The 20,737-nt window shown below is 43.1% G+C and overlaps 1 protein-coding gene across 3 annotated transcripts in view; it reads left to right on the top strand.

The window, feature by feature from the left end:
• Positions 1-20,737, top strand: part of CARS2 (cysteinyl-tRNA synthetase 2, mitochondrial) — a 51,235-nt gene that overhangs the window by 6,633 nt on the left and 23,865 nt on the right. For 2 of the 3 annotated variants that reach the window (XR_004899923.1, XM_028526516.2), the window contains exons 3-7: positions 2,133-2,250; positions 10,799-10,870; positions 10,996-11,101; positions 15,706-15,789; positions 16,742-16,871. Coding sequence is in view for 2 of the 3 variants with exons in the window: in XM_028526516.2 (XP_028382317.1) it covers positions 2,133-2,250; positions 10,799-10,870; positions 10,996-11,101; positions 15,706-15,789; positions 16,742-16,871 (510 nt within the window). In the remaining variant the exon portion in view is untranslated. Of the gene's footprint in view, positions 1-2,132; positions 2,251-3,172; positions 3,343-10,798; positions 10,871-10,995; positions 11,102-15,705; positions 15,790-16,741; positions 16,872-20,737 lie in introns of those variants that run through there. The other variant, XM_036011457.1, reaches the window with a different exon arrangement.

Below are 20,737 nucleotides of genomic sequence, written 5' to 3'. Positions count from 1 at the left end.
TTTGGTTGATTGCCTTTTTGTGGATAATGGTTTCATTTGCTGTGCAGAAGTTTTTAGTTTGACATGATTCCATTCATTTATTTTTGCTTTTATTTCCCTTGCCTTTGGGGTTAAATTAATAAAATTCCCTCAAAGTGCAAGGACCATAAGTTTGGTACCAATGCTTTCTTCTATGTATTTTATTATTTCAGGTCTTATATTTAGCTCTTTGTTTCATTTTGAGTTAATTTTTGTATGAAGAGTCTTTCTTTTTCCATTGTATGTTTTTGGCTTCTTCATCAAAAATTATTTGCTCACGTACATGTAGGCTTATCTCTGGGCTCTCATTTCTGTTCCATTGGTCTTGTGTCTGTTCTTCATGGCAGTGCTCTTACTATCTCCAAATTACAAATGGGGATACTGCAATGCAGAGGGCTAACAGAACCAGCCGCAGGTCCCACAAGGGGAGTTAATGAACCGGGCAGGTGGGCTGAGTTCGCATTCTGTGCCCCCTCCACTGTGCAGCCTCCTGTGATTCCTGCAGAGTGGCCCTTGGAGGAGCGGCCCCACTGCAGTGTCTCAGGGCCTTGAGGGCCTTGAGCTCCTCTGGGCCAGGCCTGTGACTTCGCTTTTGTTTTCACTATTTTATGTCAGCTAGTTTCAACCTTTTTCATCTCATGCCACACATAAGCTAGTTACTAAAATTCTGCAGCACACCAAAAAAATTTTTTTTGGCCGATCTGACAAAAAAATAGGTGTAATTTTGATTCATTCACACCAGATGGCTATTGTTGTGTTGGCTGTTGTCATTTTTTAAATTTGACCATCTAAGGGAAAAGCGGTTAGTGCCCCTGACTAAATAGTCAGGTATTACATGTTTTAAACATTCTTATGGCACACTGGTTGAAAATCGCTGTTTTAGGTCCTTGTTAACTTTTTCTCTTAAATCTTATGTCTTGTAGAGTCTTTTCTTTCTCAAACTGAATGAAAGTAATAATAGCTCATGCTTGTTGGAATTTGTGCTGCTTTAAGACTATGCAAAACAGCCCTATAGGTAGTCAAATTTTGCCCAATTTACAATATAATAAGCAGCCCAAGGCTTAAAAAGGTTGAATATCTTTTTTTTAATAATTTTCTCTTTTTTTAAATATTTTATTTTATCTATTTATTTTTTTATTTTTAGAGAGGGAAGGGAGGGAGAGAGAGAGAGAGAGAGAGAGAGAGAAAGAAACATCAATGTGGGTTGCTGGGGGTTATGGCCTGCAACCCAGGAATGTACCCTGGCTGGGAATCGAACCTGGGACACTTTGGTTCCCAGCCCGCACTCCATCCACTGAGCTACGCCAGCCAGGAAAAGGTTGAATATCTTAGCAAGAGTTTTGGAAATAGTTTTGGCACTAGAATGGAGGGCTTTGGACTCCGCTATGTTTGGGGTGAGTGAGTGTGGGAGGTTTAAGGGATACAATTATGGGGCTCATTTTCAAGGGAAAATGATTTTTTGAACTCAAATTTAGAGGGGCCACGTGGACAGAGAGTTGAGCATTAGATTAAATTTTAACTTTGGTTTTATGGGAAACTAGCTTCTTGAGATTTTGAATGGATCGTAATGGATTTTGAAAGTTCAGTTTTACAAGTTTGAGTTTCCCCAGTATAGTCTACCAATAAGCTGGTGTTTTAATATTTTGTAATAGTGTGCACATTTCTTAGTAATCTTATAGAAGTTTAATAGGATTGTGTTTGTTTAGATTAGTAAGTATTTGTTATTTACTTCTCTTTTGTCATAGTAAAAATTATAGTTATTGGAGAGCATGAAGAATGGTAAATGTTCTCAGTATTTTAACTACCTAGTGAGACTGTATTATGAATAAAATTTTATACAATTAAATAGATGTAAAGTCACTTGAACAACAGCTCTTAAATTAAAAATGCTTACATGTATCCTGAAATTGAGGCAGTACCTGTGTCAATTTCTTGTGAGAACCAGTGGGGACCAGTCAGTAAAGTCTTTTCTTTTTCTAGCTGCACTTGAACTGTCGATTATATCCCTTATGTGAAGTTAGGCAGCAGCATGCTGAAATGTAATGCACTCATTTTTAAGTATCACCATGATGACTCAGTGTATTAAAAGCATCCTAACATTTTTTTTCTTTCAGTTCATATGTTAGATTTGATATAATTCGAAGGATCCTAACCAGGGTTTTTGGATGCAACATCATCATGGTGATGGGAATTACAGATGTGGATGATAAGATCATTAAAAGGGCCAATGAAGTAAGTATTGAAGATTGTATCAATTGACAGCTTGATTGATGAGTGTTCTGACCTCTGAGTGACAGTTTTTCTTATTTGTATTTCACAAGTACTTTTCCCAACTTACTGTTCACGTATGTCCCAGTGAGTATACTCTGATAGGTAATAGAGGGATCTTTTTGTCCTGGTAAAGGAAGTTCAGGTCTGTGTGATTTTGGTCCCTGAAGCCTATAATGAATTGCCTCATTCTGTGGGGGCCTCCTGACTTCTCAGCTCCCAAGGTACAGAGGGAAGTCAAAAGGCCACTTTTCGGCTAGGAAAATTTCCCTCACATGAGGCTTAATGTTGTCATTTGTTAAGTGAACAGTGCGCTTCTCTGTATTTCATGTGACATTTAAGGTAAGTTTTGGGTGGGGAATTCTAATGAGGGATTAAGTTAACAGGTATATGGATAGTTAAACTTTTAAAAGTCTACTCTCAAAGTTTCACCTCTTCTGCTTTTCATAATTGGCAACTTTAACAATTATCTCTAAAGAGCTATAAATAGTTGTTAACTTATCTAATTTACTGGAAAAAACTATATTGAGTTCCTCACATTACTGTAATTTTACAAAATATATGTACATATATAGTTTTTTTTTAGAAAACCAGTTTATGCTTTGGATTGTTTTACAGTTTGTTTTTTATACTTACTGTATTTGAGAGTTTGTTCATGTCTTTGAATAGTCTTGAACATTTTAAAATAGTCTTATAACATTCCATCACGTGGACATATCGTAATTTACCAGCTTTGTTTTTTGGACTCTTAGCTTACTTTCATATTCTGCTATTTTCTCTCAAATTTATTTTGTAGAAGACACATTTTCCTATTTTCTACTGACTTGTCTTTTGAGTAACTAGATAGCATTCCACAATGGGTGGCTATCTAGCAATTTCTCTACATCTCCCATCACCAGCTATTTGTGTTGTTTCTAGCTGTTAAAAATGGTGCTGTGATGACTGTGTTTTTTTGTTTCGTAAATACAATTTCTAAGTGGAACCACTAGGTTCAAGGATGAGTAGTTTGTTTGATAAGTTTTGTCACATTCCCTAAGACTGGATCATTTTAGAGAGGTGGGGTGTCCCATTTCTATTTTGTTTGGGCAGTTTACTCATTATATCATGTTCCTTGTAGTACACTCAATTTCCATTTTCAGAACTGACCCTGAGCATGCGTTGGACATCCAGGGTCAAACTCGTGCCTGGCTTTGGCAAAGAGAAGTAAGGAAGGCAGTTCCTGTTCTTTTGGAGCTTGTGTCCAGTGAGGCAGAAGGACCTACAGACAAATGCTCTGAGTATGACATAGTTTATTTTATAAGTCCAGATATAGGGATGCAAAGATCACCCAGCTATCCTGGAATTCAGAAATGACTTCCTTGAGGAGGGTAGCCCATACAGGATCTTAAGCATTAGGAAGGGATCAACACATGAAGAACAAGAATAGTAAGGACATTCTAGGTAGAGGGAAGGGTGTGAAGAAAGGCAGAGCAGGGGTGTGAAGGAATGTGTTCTGTCTGGGAACCAATTAAGCCATTGTTTTGGGGACATATGGGCAGCCTACAGGTGATGCTGGAGAGCTAGTGGCGCATCCTGGGCTTGGATGGTATGTTGAGGACTTGGGTGTCCTTCTGGAGGCTCTCAGGATATTCTAGCACAGGATCTGTTTGGTCCACTGGAAAGGGTTCACTCTGGGGGTGGGGAGGACAGGACTGGAGATGGGGCCACTGGGAAGGGTCAGTGGGAACCATGCACAGAGAGAGGTCATGTCTCAGAGAGCAGACTTTGAGAGGAGAGCAAGCGTGGGTTTGAGGTACCTGAAGAAATTCAAACCATCCTGGATGTAAAAATCAGAAGTTCACTGAGCTCAGGACTATGGTATAGTAAGAATATATATTTGGTCTTTGTCCATGGTTCCTGGCACAGAGTTCCTAATACTATGAAATTTCTGGAGTAATGGAGGTCTTCTGAAGGTTAATGAGATGATTGGTGTCTGGGGACCCTGGATGGGGTCCCATCCAGTCAGGGTGGAGGCCAGAAAGTCTAAACCATGAGTAGAGCTGGAAACTCACTCCTACCCTCATTCCTCTACCCCCACCTCCAGGGAGGGGAACGTGAGTGGCCTGAGATGGATCAACTCGATCTTCAAGGGCCAATGATTTAATCAACTCTCCCAAGTAATGAAGTCTCCATAAAACCCCAGAGGACAGGGCTTTGGGAGCTTCAGGGCTGGTGAACACAGGGAGGTGCAGGGCTGGGTTGGCGTGTCCTGAGAGGGTTTGGGAGCCTCGCCCCTTCCCCATACCTCGCCCTATGCATCTTGTCCATCTGGGTATCTTGAGTTGTGTCTTTTATAATAAACTGGTGGTAGTGAGTGCTTTCCTGAGTGACTCATTCTATCAACCCCCTCAATTTTTAGTCATTGGGTAGAAATACAAGTGGGCTGGGGACCACCATTCATAGCTGGTGTCTGAAGCAGGGGCAGTCTTTTGGGACTGATCCTTTAATTTGCAGGGCCTGTGCTAACTCCAGGAGTTGGTTTTAGGAAAGCAGCAAATTGCACGACACCCCACTAGATTCGGAGAACCAGAGAAGTGGTGCCGTTGGAAAAGACACCAAATCTCTGGTGTCAGAAAGAAGGCATTGCAGGGCTAGAAGTGAAGACTGGGCAGTGCCAGCATTTTGGTTTTGTCACCCCATCCCTGGTTCTCTATAACAGTTTGGTTGAAGCTTTCATCAACATTCATTTCTGTCTCTGCCCCATGTCCAAATCCCACACCTGTGTTTCATGTCCCAGGGGACATGTGTCTACTCTGGTCCAACCACTTAAGACCCTGGAGGTGAGGTTGTGACATATTGACATGGCACAGGAGTGGGTGAGGGGCCAGTCTGGAAGGAAGCTGGTGGTGGGAAGCAAGAGAGCCTGCTCTGTGTCTGCGATAGCTGACCTCACAGCACCCTGCCAGTGGCAGTGCATTATCACCCTGACGCAGGAAGAGACAATGGTCTGCGGTTGAAGTTGACCTCCCTGGCTGGATTTGGGATGGAAATGCAGAAAGAAATTAGTGACCTCTGGTGGAGTGAGGGAATGAGCAGTTTGAAGTAACACCACAGCAGAGGTGGCATTTGGAAATGCTGGTCTGTTAAGAAGGAAGGTGAGCAGGTCAGTGTTTCACCTGTCATCGCACTCAGCTGGAACCTGAGATAGCGCAGATGTGCCCTTGCCCTTGGCACATTGGGGTCTGCTGAGAATCTTCAAGATCAGAGGCACAGATGTCAACCTGAAAGTTGTGGGAGCACGGCTGGTGGGAAGCTGGAGACTGGTCAGGTTCTGGGAGGGGCCCCATGGCAAAGAACACGGGTGGTGGGAGACAGGGACAGGAACTGGGGGGATGTGCTGGGAGGGGTCAGGCAGGTCTGTGGGTGGTCCCCAGAGTGGTGAAGAGCCAGGAGTCCAGGGAGGGGCAAGTTTCGGGAAAGAGGGGACAGCAGAGAGCAGTAAATGCAGCGAGAATGATGAGCTATTTAGAGGATTTCACAGATACAAGCAGGAGGCATTGATTGTTATTTTAAAATTTTTTCTATAGCCCTGGCTGAGAAAAAATCTCTAAGAGAGGAAATATCTTAGAGATAGCCCTGACTGGTGTGGCTCAGTGGACTGAGCACTACCCTGCCAACCAAAGGGTCATTGGTTCAATTCCTAGTCAGGGCACATGCCTGTGTTGAGGGCCAGGTCCCCAGCAGGGGTTGCTTGAGAGGCAACCATACATTGATGTTTCCCTTTCTCCCTCCCCCTCTCAAAAGAATAATAAATAAATAAAATCTTTTTTAAAAGTTTTTATAATACTCAGAATATGAAAATTTGGTAAGATTGGTTTAAATATCCTGAATATAAAGAGTGCTTAATTTTTGACACCTGAAAATTTTTATATTTATTACATGACAAGATGCTGATATGGCATTGAATAGGTTTTTTTGTCCTCAAAATAGTATCTTTAAGATGGTAAACCATGTATCTGAAATCACATAGCTATAAAAACACCTGTTTTTTTTTTTTAGTATCTAGCAAACAGGCCATTCTTATAATCTAATGCAAGCTGTTTTAATGATGGCGATATCCTTTGTGCCATCTGCTCCAATGCTTGCTTTTAAAATATTTTAAACTATGATACTACACTTTTCCTAATCACTCCCTTGACTTTAATTTTGGGCACAGTTTTATAGTTTGCCAGGAATAAAAACTGCTAGAGGATTTTGGGGATAAGAATTAAGAGGCATGGTGTATTTGCACAATTACATTTTGTATTAAGAAAAATCTTAATAAATATGTTAAAGTGATTCGAGCCAAAGTTATTCTTTTTGTGCTTCAAAACACTGGCCTACATTGCCCTTCTTTCCCGGAGGCCGGCTGGACACTCCGTCTGAGAGCTGAGGGTCCGTACGGTCAGGGAGAGAGCTGATCGGGAATGGTGTCTGGTGGCAGGGGAGCACGGGACAATGATCCGGATAAACAAGGACGAGGACTCCATTGCAGCACCTATGTCCTCCTATAACTTTCCAGGAAAATGAAAGAGAACAGCTGTCATCAGCTGCTTAAAAATAAAGTTTAAAAGTTTTACTTTTAGCCCTGGCTGGCGTAGCTCAGTGGATTGAGCGTGGGCTGTGAACCAAAGCATCACAGGTTCAATTCCCAGTCAGGGCACATGCCTAGGTTGCAGGCCACGGCCCCCAGCAACCGCACATTGATGTTTCTCTCTCTCTCTCTTCCTCCCTCCCTTCTCTCTCTAAAAATAAATAAATAAAATCTTAAAAAAAGTTTTACTTTTAGAATATGGTTCTCTTTCTCTCCCCCAAGGTCAGCAATAGATGGTATCCCTTGTCCAATTCATTGTCACCCACGAACATTTCTTAACCCTGTCCTCCAGGGTTGTGCCATGTGAGCTAGAGAAGCCACCTGTGTTACTTGTTCAGGCAATGTTGTACTCGATAAGTCACTTAACAGATAGAGAGAGAGAGAGAGAGTGTGTGTGTGCCCGTGTTTTTCCCCCTTTTTAGAACTAGACAGATTGATTCTAAAGTTCAGATGGGATAGCAAAATATAAGAATAGCCAGGAAAAGCCTGTCAAGGAAGAGTATTAAAAAGGGGGTAGTCCTACCAAATATTAAAACGTATTTTAAAAGCTATAGACAATTTTTTGTTTTCACATATTCTTTCCTTTTCCAGGGGACAGCTTTATTGAGGTAGAATGGACCCACAATCAATTGCACACAGTGCACACGAGGCATGCAGCATGCTAACACTTGCACACCTGTGAGTCTATCACCAATGTTGAGATGGTCAACATCTCATCCATCGCCCCCGACGGTTTCCGCTGTCCCTTCCACCCCTCCCTCCTGCCCTCCCTGCCACCCTGTCCCTGAGCATTTGTTGATCTGCTTTCTGTCTCTGCGAAGATTGTGAAATTAAATGTTCTTGTACAGATAGATACATGAATAGACAGATAATGGAACACACCAGAAAGTCCAGAAATAGATAAATAATGGAAATTTGTTGTATAATAAAGATGACATTTTAGATCAGTGGGGAACAGATGAATTATTCAGTAAAAAGTGTTGACAGACAGTTGGGGCAGCCATCTGCGGAACAAAGTCAACCGAAGTTGGACGTGTGCCTCACAGCCACACTCAAGGCGGATCAGAGATTGAATGTAGAAGAAATGAAACCACGAATTACTAAAAGAACCTGGGGGCACTTTTACAGCCTCATATTGGAGAAGGCTTTCCTAAGTTTGTTTTTAAACCCAGAAGCCATTTGTAGAAAAGGTTGAGAAATATCAAATATTGCTAAATATTAAAATACAATTTTCTACATGCCATAAAATAACCATAAAGTTTAAAGATGGAAAAAAATTGAAATTTGTGTCAGAGATAAAAGGTTACTTTCTTTTATATAAAAGTACTTTCTACAAATCATTAAGAAAAGACCTACAATTCAGTAGAAACATGGATGGGTATGGGTAATTACAAACCATTTAATACAAGTAGTTTGTAAACATGAGATGTTCAAGCTCAGTCAACATAAGGGAAGTACAAATTATGATAAAATTACAATGAGGAAGCATTTTTTTTAGCTTTTGTGTTGATAAAATCTGGAGGTCTGCTGTCACCGCGCAGGATCGGGCGTGGGAAACGGATGCCTGCGTGCACTGCGGGCCAGGTTCGGGTTGGTGCACCCTCCGCAGAAGGCAGTTGGCAGCAGTTAGCAAACGCCTTCTGTGGTTTTCCACCTAGGTCTGTAGCTCAGACATGGATTTGCCCCTGTGGGAAGTGATGTGTGTGTGGTCGTGCGTGTCTCAGTAAGAGACGGGCGAGTAATTGAAGAGGACTGGTGAGTAAATAGTTTGTGAAAATCTGGGATGGAGCCTTTGAAAGGAAGGTGGTGGCTCCTTGTGCTCTGTGTGAACGGGCCTGGAACATCATTGCTAGAGAGGGAAGCCAGGTGTAGGCCAAGTGTGGAAGATGCTACATTTCAAGGAGAGGATGCAAATATGTGTATGACCATGGTCTTGCTCTCAAGACCACCAAAAACTGGTGGCAGTGTTTGCTGTCTGGGAGGGAGGCCAGTCCTGGGCACCCTTATGTCATTCACACTCCCTGGGAGTGAGTTTCCTATGCAGAGAACAAAACTACAGATAATTAAACATGAGCTGACCATTAGGTCCAAAACTGCACAGTATTTGAAGCTTCTAAAGTGAAAAATAACACTGAATGCTACAAAGCTGCGCCACAGGAAAAGGACCAATACGTGCTGGTCACCAGCTATGTCTGGGTGGTAGGTGTTTTATCTCCTCAATAGCGATATTAATGTGGTTTTTTTCCCTATTCATAGTGTTGACTTTCTCTTTGCACTCTGAATCCTCATAGCAATCTAAGGGTCATTAGCTGGGATTATCTTCATGTTGCCAAGAAGGCCTAAGGCACAGAGGTTTAGTGTCGCCCAAGACCACACAGCCAAAAAGACACTGAGGCAGCAGCACTTGGTTCACCAGATTTCTTTCTTCAGTAAATGTTCATTGGCCCCAGTTTCTGGGATGATTGCTACTTCAGGGCCCTGAGCTAGGAAGGTGGTGGTTTCAAGGTATTGTTTCACTTGAGAAAGTTTCTAATATTCTGGAGCAGAAATTTCCTCGTCAAAACATGGGAGCTGTTTTTCTCAAGGTTGGGGAGGAGCAGGGAAGAGCAGGACCCAGCACAAAGCAGATGCTGCAGATGCTGGTTAAGTTCCAGTGGCTCACAGGTCACTTCACAGGCTCAGCAATTAGGAAGTTGGGCTTAGTCTGTCATGCTTCTGTCCTGGGAAGGTTTTTCCACTGGAAAGTAAGGAATACTTTTGTAAGCCTAGTTTTGGTGCCAGCCCCCTCTAGGTCTGGGGCAGCAGGTACATGCCCCCATATATGCTGTGTTCAGAATTCGACATCTGTTCGTGATAGGGTATTGCCCATCCCCAGGAGTCCAGCCATGGTCCTGTGGGACTGAACACCCATCATAATCGCTATATTCATGTGCTATATGACTTTTCAATATTTCTTAGAGATTTCCCCTTTCATGTATTTTTGACTTATTTACTTTTGCCTCCTGAGGAGTAAGTTATAGAATGGGAACTCAAGTTTCTGGTTATTATGTACAATAGATTGATCTGGCCTGCCCCTATTCTAGAAAAACTGGTTTGTTTGAAAACCATTTTTTTAAATTTATTGATTTTATACAGAGAGGAAGTGAGAGAGAGAAACATTGATTTGTTGTTCTACTTATTTATGCATTCATTGTTTGATTCCTGTATGTACTTTGACTGGGGATTGAACCTGCAACTTGGCATATTGGGATGATCCTCTAACCAACTGAGCTACCCGGCCAGAGTTAAAACAGAGGCTTTTTATATGACTTAGGTTTTGTTTTGAGTTATATAATGGAAATCATGACATCGTTTATTTCTTTTTTCTCTCGAACCAGAAAACAGGGTCAACAAAACCTTTTGACTAGTAGCTAGTCTACTAGTAGCTAAGCTACTAGAACAAGTTGGCTACCTAAAATTAAATGTCCTTTACGTGTGTGTGGCAGGGGAGGGGGCTCCAGGCATCTTGTTTTAAAAGTTTAATCTTTATTGTGTTTTTTTTCCATTACCATTTAGACCCCTTGTACCCCCCTCGCCCCCAGCAATCACCACACTGTTGTCCATGTCCATGAGTCCTTTTTCTTTTTTGCTCAGTCCCTCCATCCCCTAAGCTCCCCCACTGACCCTCCAGCTGTCATCCTGCTCTCCATCTATGAGTGTGTCCGCATTTTCCTTGTTAGTTCAGTTTGCTCATTGGATTCCACTGAATGCCCTTTTCTGTGAGCAGTCATGCCAAACTGAGGCCAAGCCACGACAAGGCCACATGGCTCAGCCCTCCTGCGTGGGAGCTGGTGGTGCCTCCGAGTGATTCTGTTGTGAATACTCCAGATTTCCTAATAGGCTCACCTAATCTTTTTGCAGATGAAGATATCACCTGCTTCTCTGGCCAATCTTTATGAAGAAGATTTTAAACAAGATATGGCAGCCTTGAAGGTAAAGTAGGGTGTTGTTGATTCTTCTTACCATGAGGAAAAGAAGCTTGAACAATGGAAGCCAGTTGTGGCTGAGTTACCCTTTTGAACTTTGGAAACAGTCATTTCTGTTGTTCTTTCTTTCAGGTTCTTCCACCCACAGTGTACTTGAGGGTAACTGAAAATATTCCTCAGATCATTTCTTTCATTGAAGGAATAATTGCTAATGGGCATGCGTATTCAACAGCAAAAGGTGGGGGTTGTGTTATAAACGCTGGTTTTGGGTAATACTGATAGGACTTTGAAAAACTGGACGTGCATTTCTGAGTTGCTGGAATATGCCAAATGTTTTATTGTCACTCTCGATGTAATTCCTACAGTAAAAATGTGAGGTTTCCCTGCGGTTATTGTCTTTGCAAAAAACAGCTGCATCAATTCATTAAAAAATTATTCACCACAGTCATGGAAAAAGATGACCATTGGGAGAGCTAGTCTAGATAAGGCAAATGTGGCATAACCCTAACAGTTGCTGGCTGTAGATGGTAGGTGTGTGGGTATTCTTTGGGTCTTCTTTCAACTCTACAGTTTTTCATAACTAAAGCTGAGGACAATGGCAGTGCCTCTAAAGGCTCATTCTTGTCGAAGCCTGGCCCCCACCCCATCAGTCGTCTCCTTGGGTGGGCCTGCTCTTTTCCATGGACCAGTGAAAGAAAGCTGTGGGCATCCTGACACCTGAGGCACTTGACACTTCCCTGAATAAAAGGCATCACCATTATCAGACCTGAGACAGCTGACAGTTCCCTAACAGTATCCCTTGTCCTCCGCATCTTCACACTTACCCTGCTGTTTCCCGCCTTCCCACGTCTTGATTTAATTCAGTTCTTGCTGCATGTGGCTGTGTCCCTTTCAGCTCCTTAAGACAGTTCCCACTTTGTTCCCTTCATTGTGGACTTGCAGTTGTCTTCTGGACTGGCGTGATCACTTCCTTCTGGTAGAGCTTAGCTGATTTAGGAGCTGCTGCCATTTATTTGGTGGCCTCAGGGAAAGACTGGCATCCTGGCGTTTTGCTGCCTCCCCAGTGAGGCATGGCCTTCAGCCGAACCTCCTGCTTTCCAGTCATTCTTCCCAAATCTGAATCCTGGCCTCTCCACAAACCCTGACCAAAGCTTTCTCTCTCCCAGGAAGTTTTCTTTACTGCCCGTAGCTGAAAGTAAACTTCACCCTCTCAGCTTTGAGATCTGAACAGGACAGGATGGATAACAGCCTCAGCTTGCTGTTAATATATTCATATTTTCTCAGTGCCTGGACCAGAAAAACCTTTCGCTCTTAGCGAATAACCCATTAGAGTACCTAGCCCGGGGCTGGGAGTGTTCAGGTACTACAATGCTTGTTGCAAGGTAGTAATGAAGTACAAAGCATGAAAATGGAGACAGTGTATGGGGATTACTGTAGTGTAAGCACCTGTCTTTCACGGTCCTACCTGCGTGCATAGGATACATGTGAGGGGCCCCCTGGTCCCTGGAAACGTATGTTGCCTTTCTCAGTAGTCCATGCTTACCGAAGGACTTTGCAATCTGTTACTTTCTCATATTTGCTATATTTAGATTTTGTTTCCAAGAAAAATTTGTTTTAAGGAGCTTAGGTGACTGAACTGGAATTGGCTCCAGAAATACAGGAATTATTTTCCTGCTGTCATGTAACTTGAAATAAGGCACAGAACCCAGGTAAACTGATTCATGTTCATGAGGACCTTAGAGATTCTCATCCAAACATGCTTTAGGAATAAATGCTGTTTCTGACTGTGCTTTACTGTAAATGTTTAATAATGATAAATATAATTAAAGTAAACTTAATTTACTGAAACTCTATTAATTTGGACTTTGTGACAGTTTCACAAGGCTTGGTCGTAATTTGATCTTTGAACTATTTGTGGAGAAACTATTCCTTCAGCAAATCGACACCAAAGTGATATGTTTCCCCATAAACAAAGGTACAGGGAAACTCTTCCATTAAAGGCAGTAGTTTCTTTCTCTTTTAAAGCATTTTCAAGTGTTGTTTACATTCTAACTTATCCCAGAGTACTTCTCCCATTTTCACCAGTTTGTCTCAGCTTGTAATAAGCCCTGAGTGCAGAGGAAGGACTCTGAGGGGAGGAGGCAAAACTGGGTCACCTGGGGTCTCAGTATCCAAGCAGCCACTGCAGCTCGGGCCGGACTGTCTTCCTGCCACAGCTCCAGCTATGACGCCACCTTCCCTGTGCTGCCTCTGTATACGTTATAGTTAAAAGTGGAAAGGGCTGGCTGCTGCTGCCTCTGTGGTGACCTCGTGGTAAAGGTCATCTTGCACCCTCAGTCAAAAAACGTGGACCATATGCATTTCAGTGAAAGAACAGCCACAGGAATGCTTGAGCGTGGAGATGTTTGTAACCTAAGTAAAAAGGAGTCTTGGAGGATATCCAGTTAGGAAAGGGTTTCTTTGTTGATTGGTGTGTAACGTGAAGCCCAGAGCTGAATGCAGCCAATGATAACACCCACTTTTCCTTTTTCTTGTTAAAAAGAATTGCCTCAACATCTGACACAGAACTTACCCTTGTGTTATCACTTCTACATCCGGACATTCGTGTTGTGTCCAGTTGCATGCTTTTAAAACAGAGTGCTGCTAGTGTTACTTTTGATTTTAAAATAGAGTAAAGGGTGACAAATGAAGGCCAGATGTCATATTTGATGTTTAAATTCTAATTACTTTTAGCTATTAAGCTTATATATAAGCTTACTATATGCTGATATTTAAGAGTGAGAAATGGGACTTCCAGCCAAGATGGAGGTGTAGGTAGACACACCGTGCCTCCTTGTACAACCAAAATAAGGTCAGCAACAATTCAGAAACGAGGTAACAACCAGATCTGAAAGAAAATTGAACTGTATGGAAGTCGGACAACCAAGGACTTAAAATATACACATTCATCCAGACCGGTAGGAGGGACGGAGACAAGCAGCCAGGTGGAGAGGGGTCGCAGCACAAAAAGTGGTGGCACTGGAAGCGTAACATATCCCAGGCTCATAAGGCATCCGGAGTGCAAGACTGCAGCAGGTGGACCCTGGGCACACAGATGGCTGGCAGACCCAGCAAGGTGGCGACTATGAAGCAAGGCACTGTGCACAAGGTGCCTGGGTGTCCGAGCCACATTTGTGAACAGATAAACCAGGCGAAATTGGGCAGTGAGACAGACAGAGCAACCCAGGGTCCCAGCTCGGGGAATACAACCTTGGGACATTGATTGAAAACACCTGTGGGGGCTGAGGTGCAGGGAGAAACTCCCAGTGTCACAGGAAAGGTCATTGGAGAGACCCCAGGTCCTAGAATGGACACAAGCCCACCCACATGGGAATTAATACCAGAAAGGCCCAGTTAACTTGGAGGAAGCAGTGGAAGGGACTGAAGTCTGATGGAGAGTGGAGCAAGTGCCATTGTTTCCTCTCAGACCCTGCTCCCACATACAATGTCACAATCCAGCTACTGGGTTGCCCCGCCCTGGAGAACACATAAGGCTCTACCCCTCACTACGTAACAGGCACAACCAGATTTAAAAAAAAAAAAAAGGCTCAAACGGAAGTACAAAAACGTCCAGAGCAAATACTTTTAGGCGACCAAGAGATAGTCAACTTATCAGAGGCACAGTTCAAAGCACTGGTGATCAGGATGCTCACAGAATTGGTTGAATTTGGTTGCAAATTAGATGAACAAATGGAGGCTGCAATAAGAGAAATGAAGAAAAATGCACAGGGAACCAATAGTGATGGAAAGGAAACTGGGACTTAAATCAGTAGAGTGAACCAGAAGGAAGAAAGAAACAACCAAACAAAAGAATGGAGAAATAAGAATTCAAAAAAATGAGGAGAGGCTTAAGAACCTCCAGGACATCTTAAACGTTCCAACATCCAAATGATAGGGGTACCAGAAGGGGAAGAGGAAGAGCAACAGATTGAAAATGTATTTGAACAAATAATAAAGGAGAACTTCCCCATTCTGGCAAAGGAAATAGACTTCCAGGAAGTCCAGGAAGCTCAGAGAGTCCCAAAGAAGTTGGACCCAAGAAGAAACACACCAAGGCACATCATAATTACATTAGCCAAGATAAAAATGAAGGAGAGAATCCTAGAAGCAGCAAGAGATAAGAGTACAGTAACCTACAAAGGAGTTCCAATCAGACTGTCAGCTGATTTCTCAAAAGAGACCTTGCAGACAAGAACGGGCTGGAAAGAAGTATTCCAAGTCATGAAAGGCAAGGACCTACATCCAAGATTGCTCTATCTAGTAAAGCTTTCATTTAGAATGGAAGGGCAGATAAAGTGCTTCTCAGATAAGGTCAAATTAAAGGAGTTCATCATCACCAAGCCTTTATTTTATGAAATGTTAAAGGGACTTACCTAAGAAAAAGGAGATAAAAAACATGTATAGTAAAATGACAGCAAACTCACAATTATTAACAACTACACCTAAAACAAAAGCAAACTAAGCAACCAACTAGAACAGGAACAGAACCAGAGAAATGGAGATCACATGGAGGGTTAGTAACAGGGGAGTGGGAGGAGGAGAGAAGGGAAAAAGGTACAGAGAATAAGTAGCATAGATGGTAGGTAGGAAATAGGGGGGAGGGCAAGAGTAGTATGGGAAATGTAGAAGCTAAAGAACTTATGACACATGGACATGAACTAAAGGTGGGGAATGCGGGTGGGAGAGGGTGTACAGGGTGGAGGGGAGTGAAGGGGGAGATGGGACAACTGTAATAGCATAATCAATAAAATAATATTTTAAAAAGTGAGAAATGGTGAACTCATAATTACCTTTATAAAACAGGGAATGTCTACTTTGATCTGCAGTCACGAGGAGACAAGTACGGCAAGCTCGTCGGTGTGGTTCCCGGTCCCACTGCAGAGCCAGGTGGGTCCACCCTCGGCCTCCTGTCTTGGGTTCTGCGGGGCTGAAGCAGGGACTCAGCTTCTGCTTTCCCAGTGCTCAGCTGAGACCCCCACTCTCTCAGGGGCTGTGATGGTGCCAGGCAGTTGATCACAGCTGTGTTTTAGCTTTAATTGTGCTTTTTCAAATACAGAAAACTTGTAGAGTGTAAGGTCACACGGCATGTGACATGTCTCCTCCCCATTTCCGCCTGGTCCTCCAGCTCTTCTCCCGGGAGGCAACACAGTTGCCCATTCTTGTGGTTCCTTTCAGAGATGTGAAACGTGCATGTAAGGTTTCTTTATGTCTTTTCAAGGCTTGATAGCTCATTTCTTTTTGGCACCGAATACTATTGCATTATCCAATGTTATCACACTTGATCCATTCACTGACTGAAGGAGATCTTGGTTGCTCCCAAGTTTTGCAATTTAAAGAGAGCCCAGTACTGGCTCATTGTACGACCTTCAACGGTAACTTAACCATTCTCGTCTGAGTCTCTTTACTCTTTGAAAGTGATTGATATTCTGTTAATTTTCCTTTTAGGTCTCAATCTTTTCTTTTGAAAAGTTACTCAAACTCAGTTACTGATAAATGCAGCTTTCTCACAAGACAGACTAAGGGAGAATGGAGGTTCAGTACAGCACTCAGAAAGAAGCACCCCTATGTGTGTATTTGAAATCTCAACTCAGTCATTATTCAACTTAGTGAAACTGGCCTCACTGCTGGCAGACTTCATGCTATTGGCCTATTTTAGGTACAAGTATTTAGTAGTCCTTCTAAACATCATGTGGGGAAAGAAAAAACATATGAGTGAGAAGTGTGAGGTTTCTTATAAGAAGGAACAGAAGCTTTGGGCAGTGCTTCAGTTTTGTGGGATTTTGGTTTGGCTTGTCCATTCTAGGTTCTCCCCATTTGATCAACCATTTGTTACTGGCAGGTGATTCTGACAAGCGGCATGCCAGCGACTTTGCCCTGTGGAAGGCAGCTAAACCCCAGGAGGTGTTTTGGGCCTCTCCTTGGGGAAACGGAAGGCCTGGCTGGCATATTGAATGTTCTACCATCTCAAGGTAAGATTTTCCTGGATTCTTCCTGTGTTTGTGATGTGAAAGCTGCAGCAGTGCCTGACTTGGTCAGCAGAGGGCACAGATGGGGCAAGTTTAGTCTGCACCAATGCAGACGAAGCTCAGGCAGTTTGGGAAGAAAGATTAGTGCTCACTTGGGACTGGCTATAAGAAAGGAAACAAGCCCTGTCCAGTGGCTCAGTTAGTGGGAGCGTCATCCTGTACCCCTGAGCGTTGTTGGGTTTGACTCCCAGTCAAGGCACTGGCCTGGGTAGCAGGTTCAATCCCTGGTCAGGGCGTGAATGGGGTTGGCCGTTCAGTGTTTCTCTCTCCCTCTCTGCCTTCCTCTCTCTGTAAAATCAATAAACATTTAAAAGGGGTGGGGGGACAAAACATGACATCTTTATCTTTCCATCAACACTTGTGCTTTTTGGTAAGAAAGCCTACTTTGTGGACCAGTTTTTGACTCCCCATCACCTGCAGGCCAGTTCCAGGTTGCCTTCGTCTCTGCCGAGGTGGGTTTACGGAACACCAGCCCCACGGCTGAGGGCCGGGGCGAGGACAGAGCCCCTCGGGGACAGGAGACTGAACCACCTGCCTTTTACTTGCCCTCTCAGTCCACAGAATCTTACTCCCATAGCCTGACCAGATTCCACTGAGCATCAGCCCCAGTTTCCACGGGTCCGGCTCCTCAGCTTTTGATCTGCACCTTCTACCAGCTCTTGGCCCCAGCAACACTGTGCTCATAGTGCTTGTGTCTCGGGGATGTCCATAAACACGGGTCCTCCTCTGACCTTGACCCCCTCCAGCAGCCCTCTTTTTTGTTTGCTTCTTGTTACCATCTACGTGTGACCTGCTACTGCCTACCTGTCAACCCAGGTGTCCCCACTGACCCTGATCTCCTGAAGTCACCAGTGACCAGGTCAGTGACAGGCAGCCTGATGCCCCTGCTTTCTCCTTGGTCTCTGAAACAACTCTCTTCTGGTTGTGGCATCTGTGCTGAGGCCTCATCCACTTTGTGTTTGATCTCCTCTGCAGACGTCCCTTTCACACTCTCCCTGGGTCTGCCCGTGGCCAGATGCCCGTGTGTGTGTGTGTGTGTGTGACAGAAGGCAGCACACTGCATGTGCTGTCCTGTTCTGTCTCTCTTTACTTAGCGATCTCTCCTGGAATTCCCTTGTGTCAGTTCGCCAAGCTCTTCATCACTTGTCTTCCGGCTCCATAATGCTGCATTGTGTGGTTTAACCATTGCTCACTTAGCTAGTACCCTAAGGAGGAGAATTAAGGTGTTTCCAATATTTTGCTCTTACAAATGCCTTGTGTATGTATTTCCTGTTTGTGAGGGTAAGGGTTTTGGGTTTTTTTAAAAAATATTTTATTTATTTATTTTTAGAGAGAAAGGGAGCGAGAAAGAGAGGGAGAGAAACACCGATGAGCCCTGCAGGATCGAACTGGCGATCTTTTGGTTGGCAGGACAATGCCCAACCCACTGAGCCACACCAGTCAGGGAAGGAAAGGGGTTTTTAAGTATTGGATTGACTCAGATTTGGGGGTTATTTTTTAGATTTTATTTATTTATTTTTAGAGAGAAGGGAAGGGAGGGAGAAAGGGAGAGAAGCATCAATGTGCTAGAGACACATCCATTAATTGCGTCCCGAACCCTCCCTACTGGGGACCTGGCCAGCAACTCAGGCATGTGCCGTCACTGGGAATTGAACCAGCGATCTTTTGGCTTGCAGGCTGACACTTACTCCACTGAACCACACCAGCCAAGTATTAACTCATAGATTTTGATGTATTTCATATGTTTAAGTTCATTGCAGATATTTATTACAATATTTTACAGTGGAGCTATAAGTTTTTAAAATTAGAAACATAAAGAAAGTATGCCTAAGATGAATATTTCAAACTTCTAGCTACACCACAAATTTTCAGATCAACCAACCCAATCACCCTCACATTAGTTGTATGTGGTGCTGTTTTCTGGCTGGGTATAAATGTGTGTATTAGCAAGGGTAATTATCTCCTACAGGAGCACTCTGTCCATGCACTGACGCCACACTGGTTGCATTTTCAGCCCCACGTAGGTTTACGCCATTCCACCAAATAGAAAGCCTTATCCTCCACGACCTGTCCATACAAATTTCATTCATTCTGGTTAAGGCCCAGAAAAGGTATTCTCCTCCTCCACCACATCTCCCTCTGTTGCCCTCATCTTTGATGATTTCTACATGGCCATCTAGAAACACCTTCAAATTCCTGAGACATCAAGCCCGCATCTTACTCAGAAGCATGGGTCCAACTTTTCATTAAAAACAAGCAAGCAGCTATGTCCAGGTCTTGGTCACACATAAATGTATAACCACTTAATGTGTATTTATAAATTGTTGGTTTAACAGCAATGTGGGGTGTACATCAAATTGTAAAAAAAGTTTAATTTTAGATTCAATTAGTTACTTTAAAGCAGATGGAAAACATTTAATTTCAAATCTAATGTTGCCATTAAATATTTTCTTTTGTTGAAATCTAAATAATGAAAATAGACTTTTATTCCCTCTCAGCTTTCTCTTATTTTAAAAAAGGTCTAATGTACAGACAAGAATGAAAATAAACTGTGGACCCACAGCTTAGCTTTATTAAACCTTAACACGGTCATATTTGCTTCGGATCTTCGTAAAAATGAATCACTCATGCCAAATGCTCTCCTACCCAATATGCTCTCCTTCCCAGTCCCAGGCCCTCCCACCTCACAACTCTCCTTCACAGCATTTGAATTTCAAGGGCCATAAGAGATTCTCTAAAACCCATCGCTAAGGCTGCACGATGGCAGACAACCCGCTCAGCCACAGTGCGATTCTCTACCAACGCTTAGCGAAAACGTAACTGGTGCAAGTGTGGGTTTTCCAGGAGCCAGAGGGAGAAGAGTCAACCTTCAACAGGAAGGGACCTCAGTGAGGCTGTAGCACCATTGAAAATGTCTATTTTAAACCATTTTTAGAAAATTCATGATGGTCTGCTCGGTAGCCTTGCTGTCTTCCGGGGGAGGTGTACTCAACTCCCCAACCCCGACAAACTAGGATTTCCACTGTCCTGATTATTGTGTTTTTAATACATTTTCACATTTTTAAAAATTTTATTTATTTGTTTTTAGAGAGAGGAGAAGAAAGGGAGAGAGAAAGGGAGAGAAGCATCTATGTGTGACATTGATCTGTTGCCTCTTGCACACCCCCAGCTGGGGACCTGGCCTGCATCCCAGGCATGTGCCCTGACTGGGAATCAAACAGGTGACCTTTTGATTCATAGGCTGGTGTTCAATCCCTGAGCCACACCAGCCAGGGCTGATTTTTGCATTTTTAATGTCTCCTGAAGCAGCTGCTAGTGAACCTGGGCTGTTCACACTGTGGGTAGTTTTCACAGGTGCTTTGGTGAGAGTTGCACAGGCTTTGAGTGGTCTGGCCAGCTCTAACGTTCCCATCAGCCCGCTTGGTTAGAGTGTGCAGTTGTGCAGGACACGAGGTTTTCCAGGCTGTATGGCATAGTGTTTGGAGAAACATGTTATTTGATTGAATTAATTCATGGCCGACAGCTGAAGTGCATTAATTTGAATTCTGTTAACGGGTTTTGCAAATATGACCACTAAAGTTAAATTTTCAAAAGTCAAATTAAAAATTCTCTTGATTTTATAGTCCTTGTCTCTCATTGAAATTGGAAGAACACTAAACTTTACCTATTGAAAGTAAGAAAAGGTAATTTTATAAGTTTTAAAAAACTGTATATCTGGAGCAAAGAGAATTAAACTTGTTTACTAGGAGGGAAAGCTGTGAATTAGGAATTTTATGAATTAAGTGTGTTTAGTAGGAGGAAAACCTTTG

This window comes from Phyllostomus discolor, chromosome 11 (genome assembly GCF_004126475.2).
Source record: "Phyllostomus discolor isolate MPI-MPIP mPhyDis1 chromosome 11, mPhyDis1.pri.v3, whole genome shotgun sequence".
Classification (NCBI taxonomy): Eukaryota; Metazoa; Chordata; class Mammalia; order Chiroptera; family Phyllostomidae; genus Phyllostomus; species Phyllostomus discolor.
This window is presented reverse-complemented; position numbering and strand designations above follow the sequence as displayed.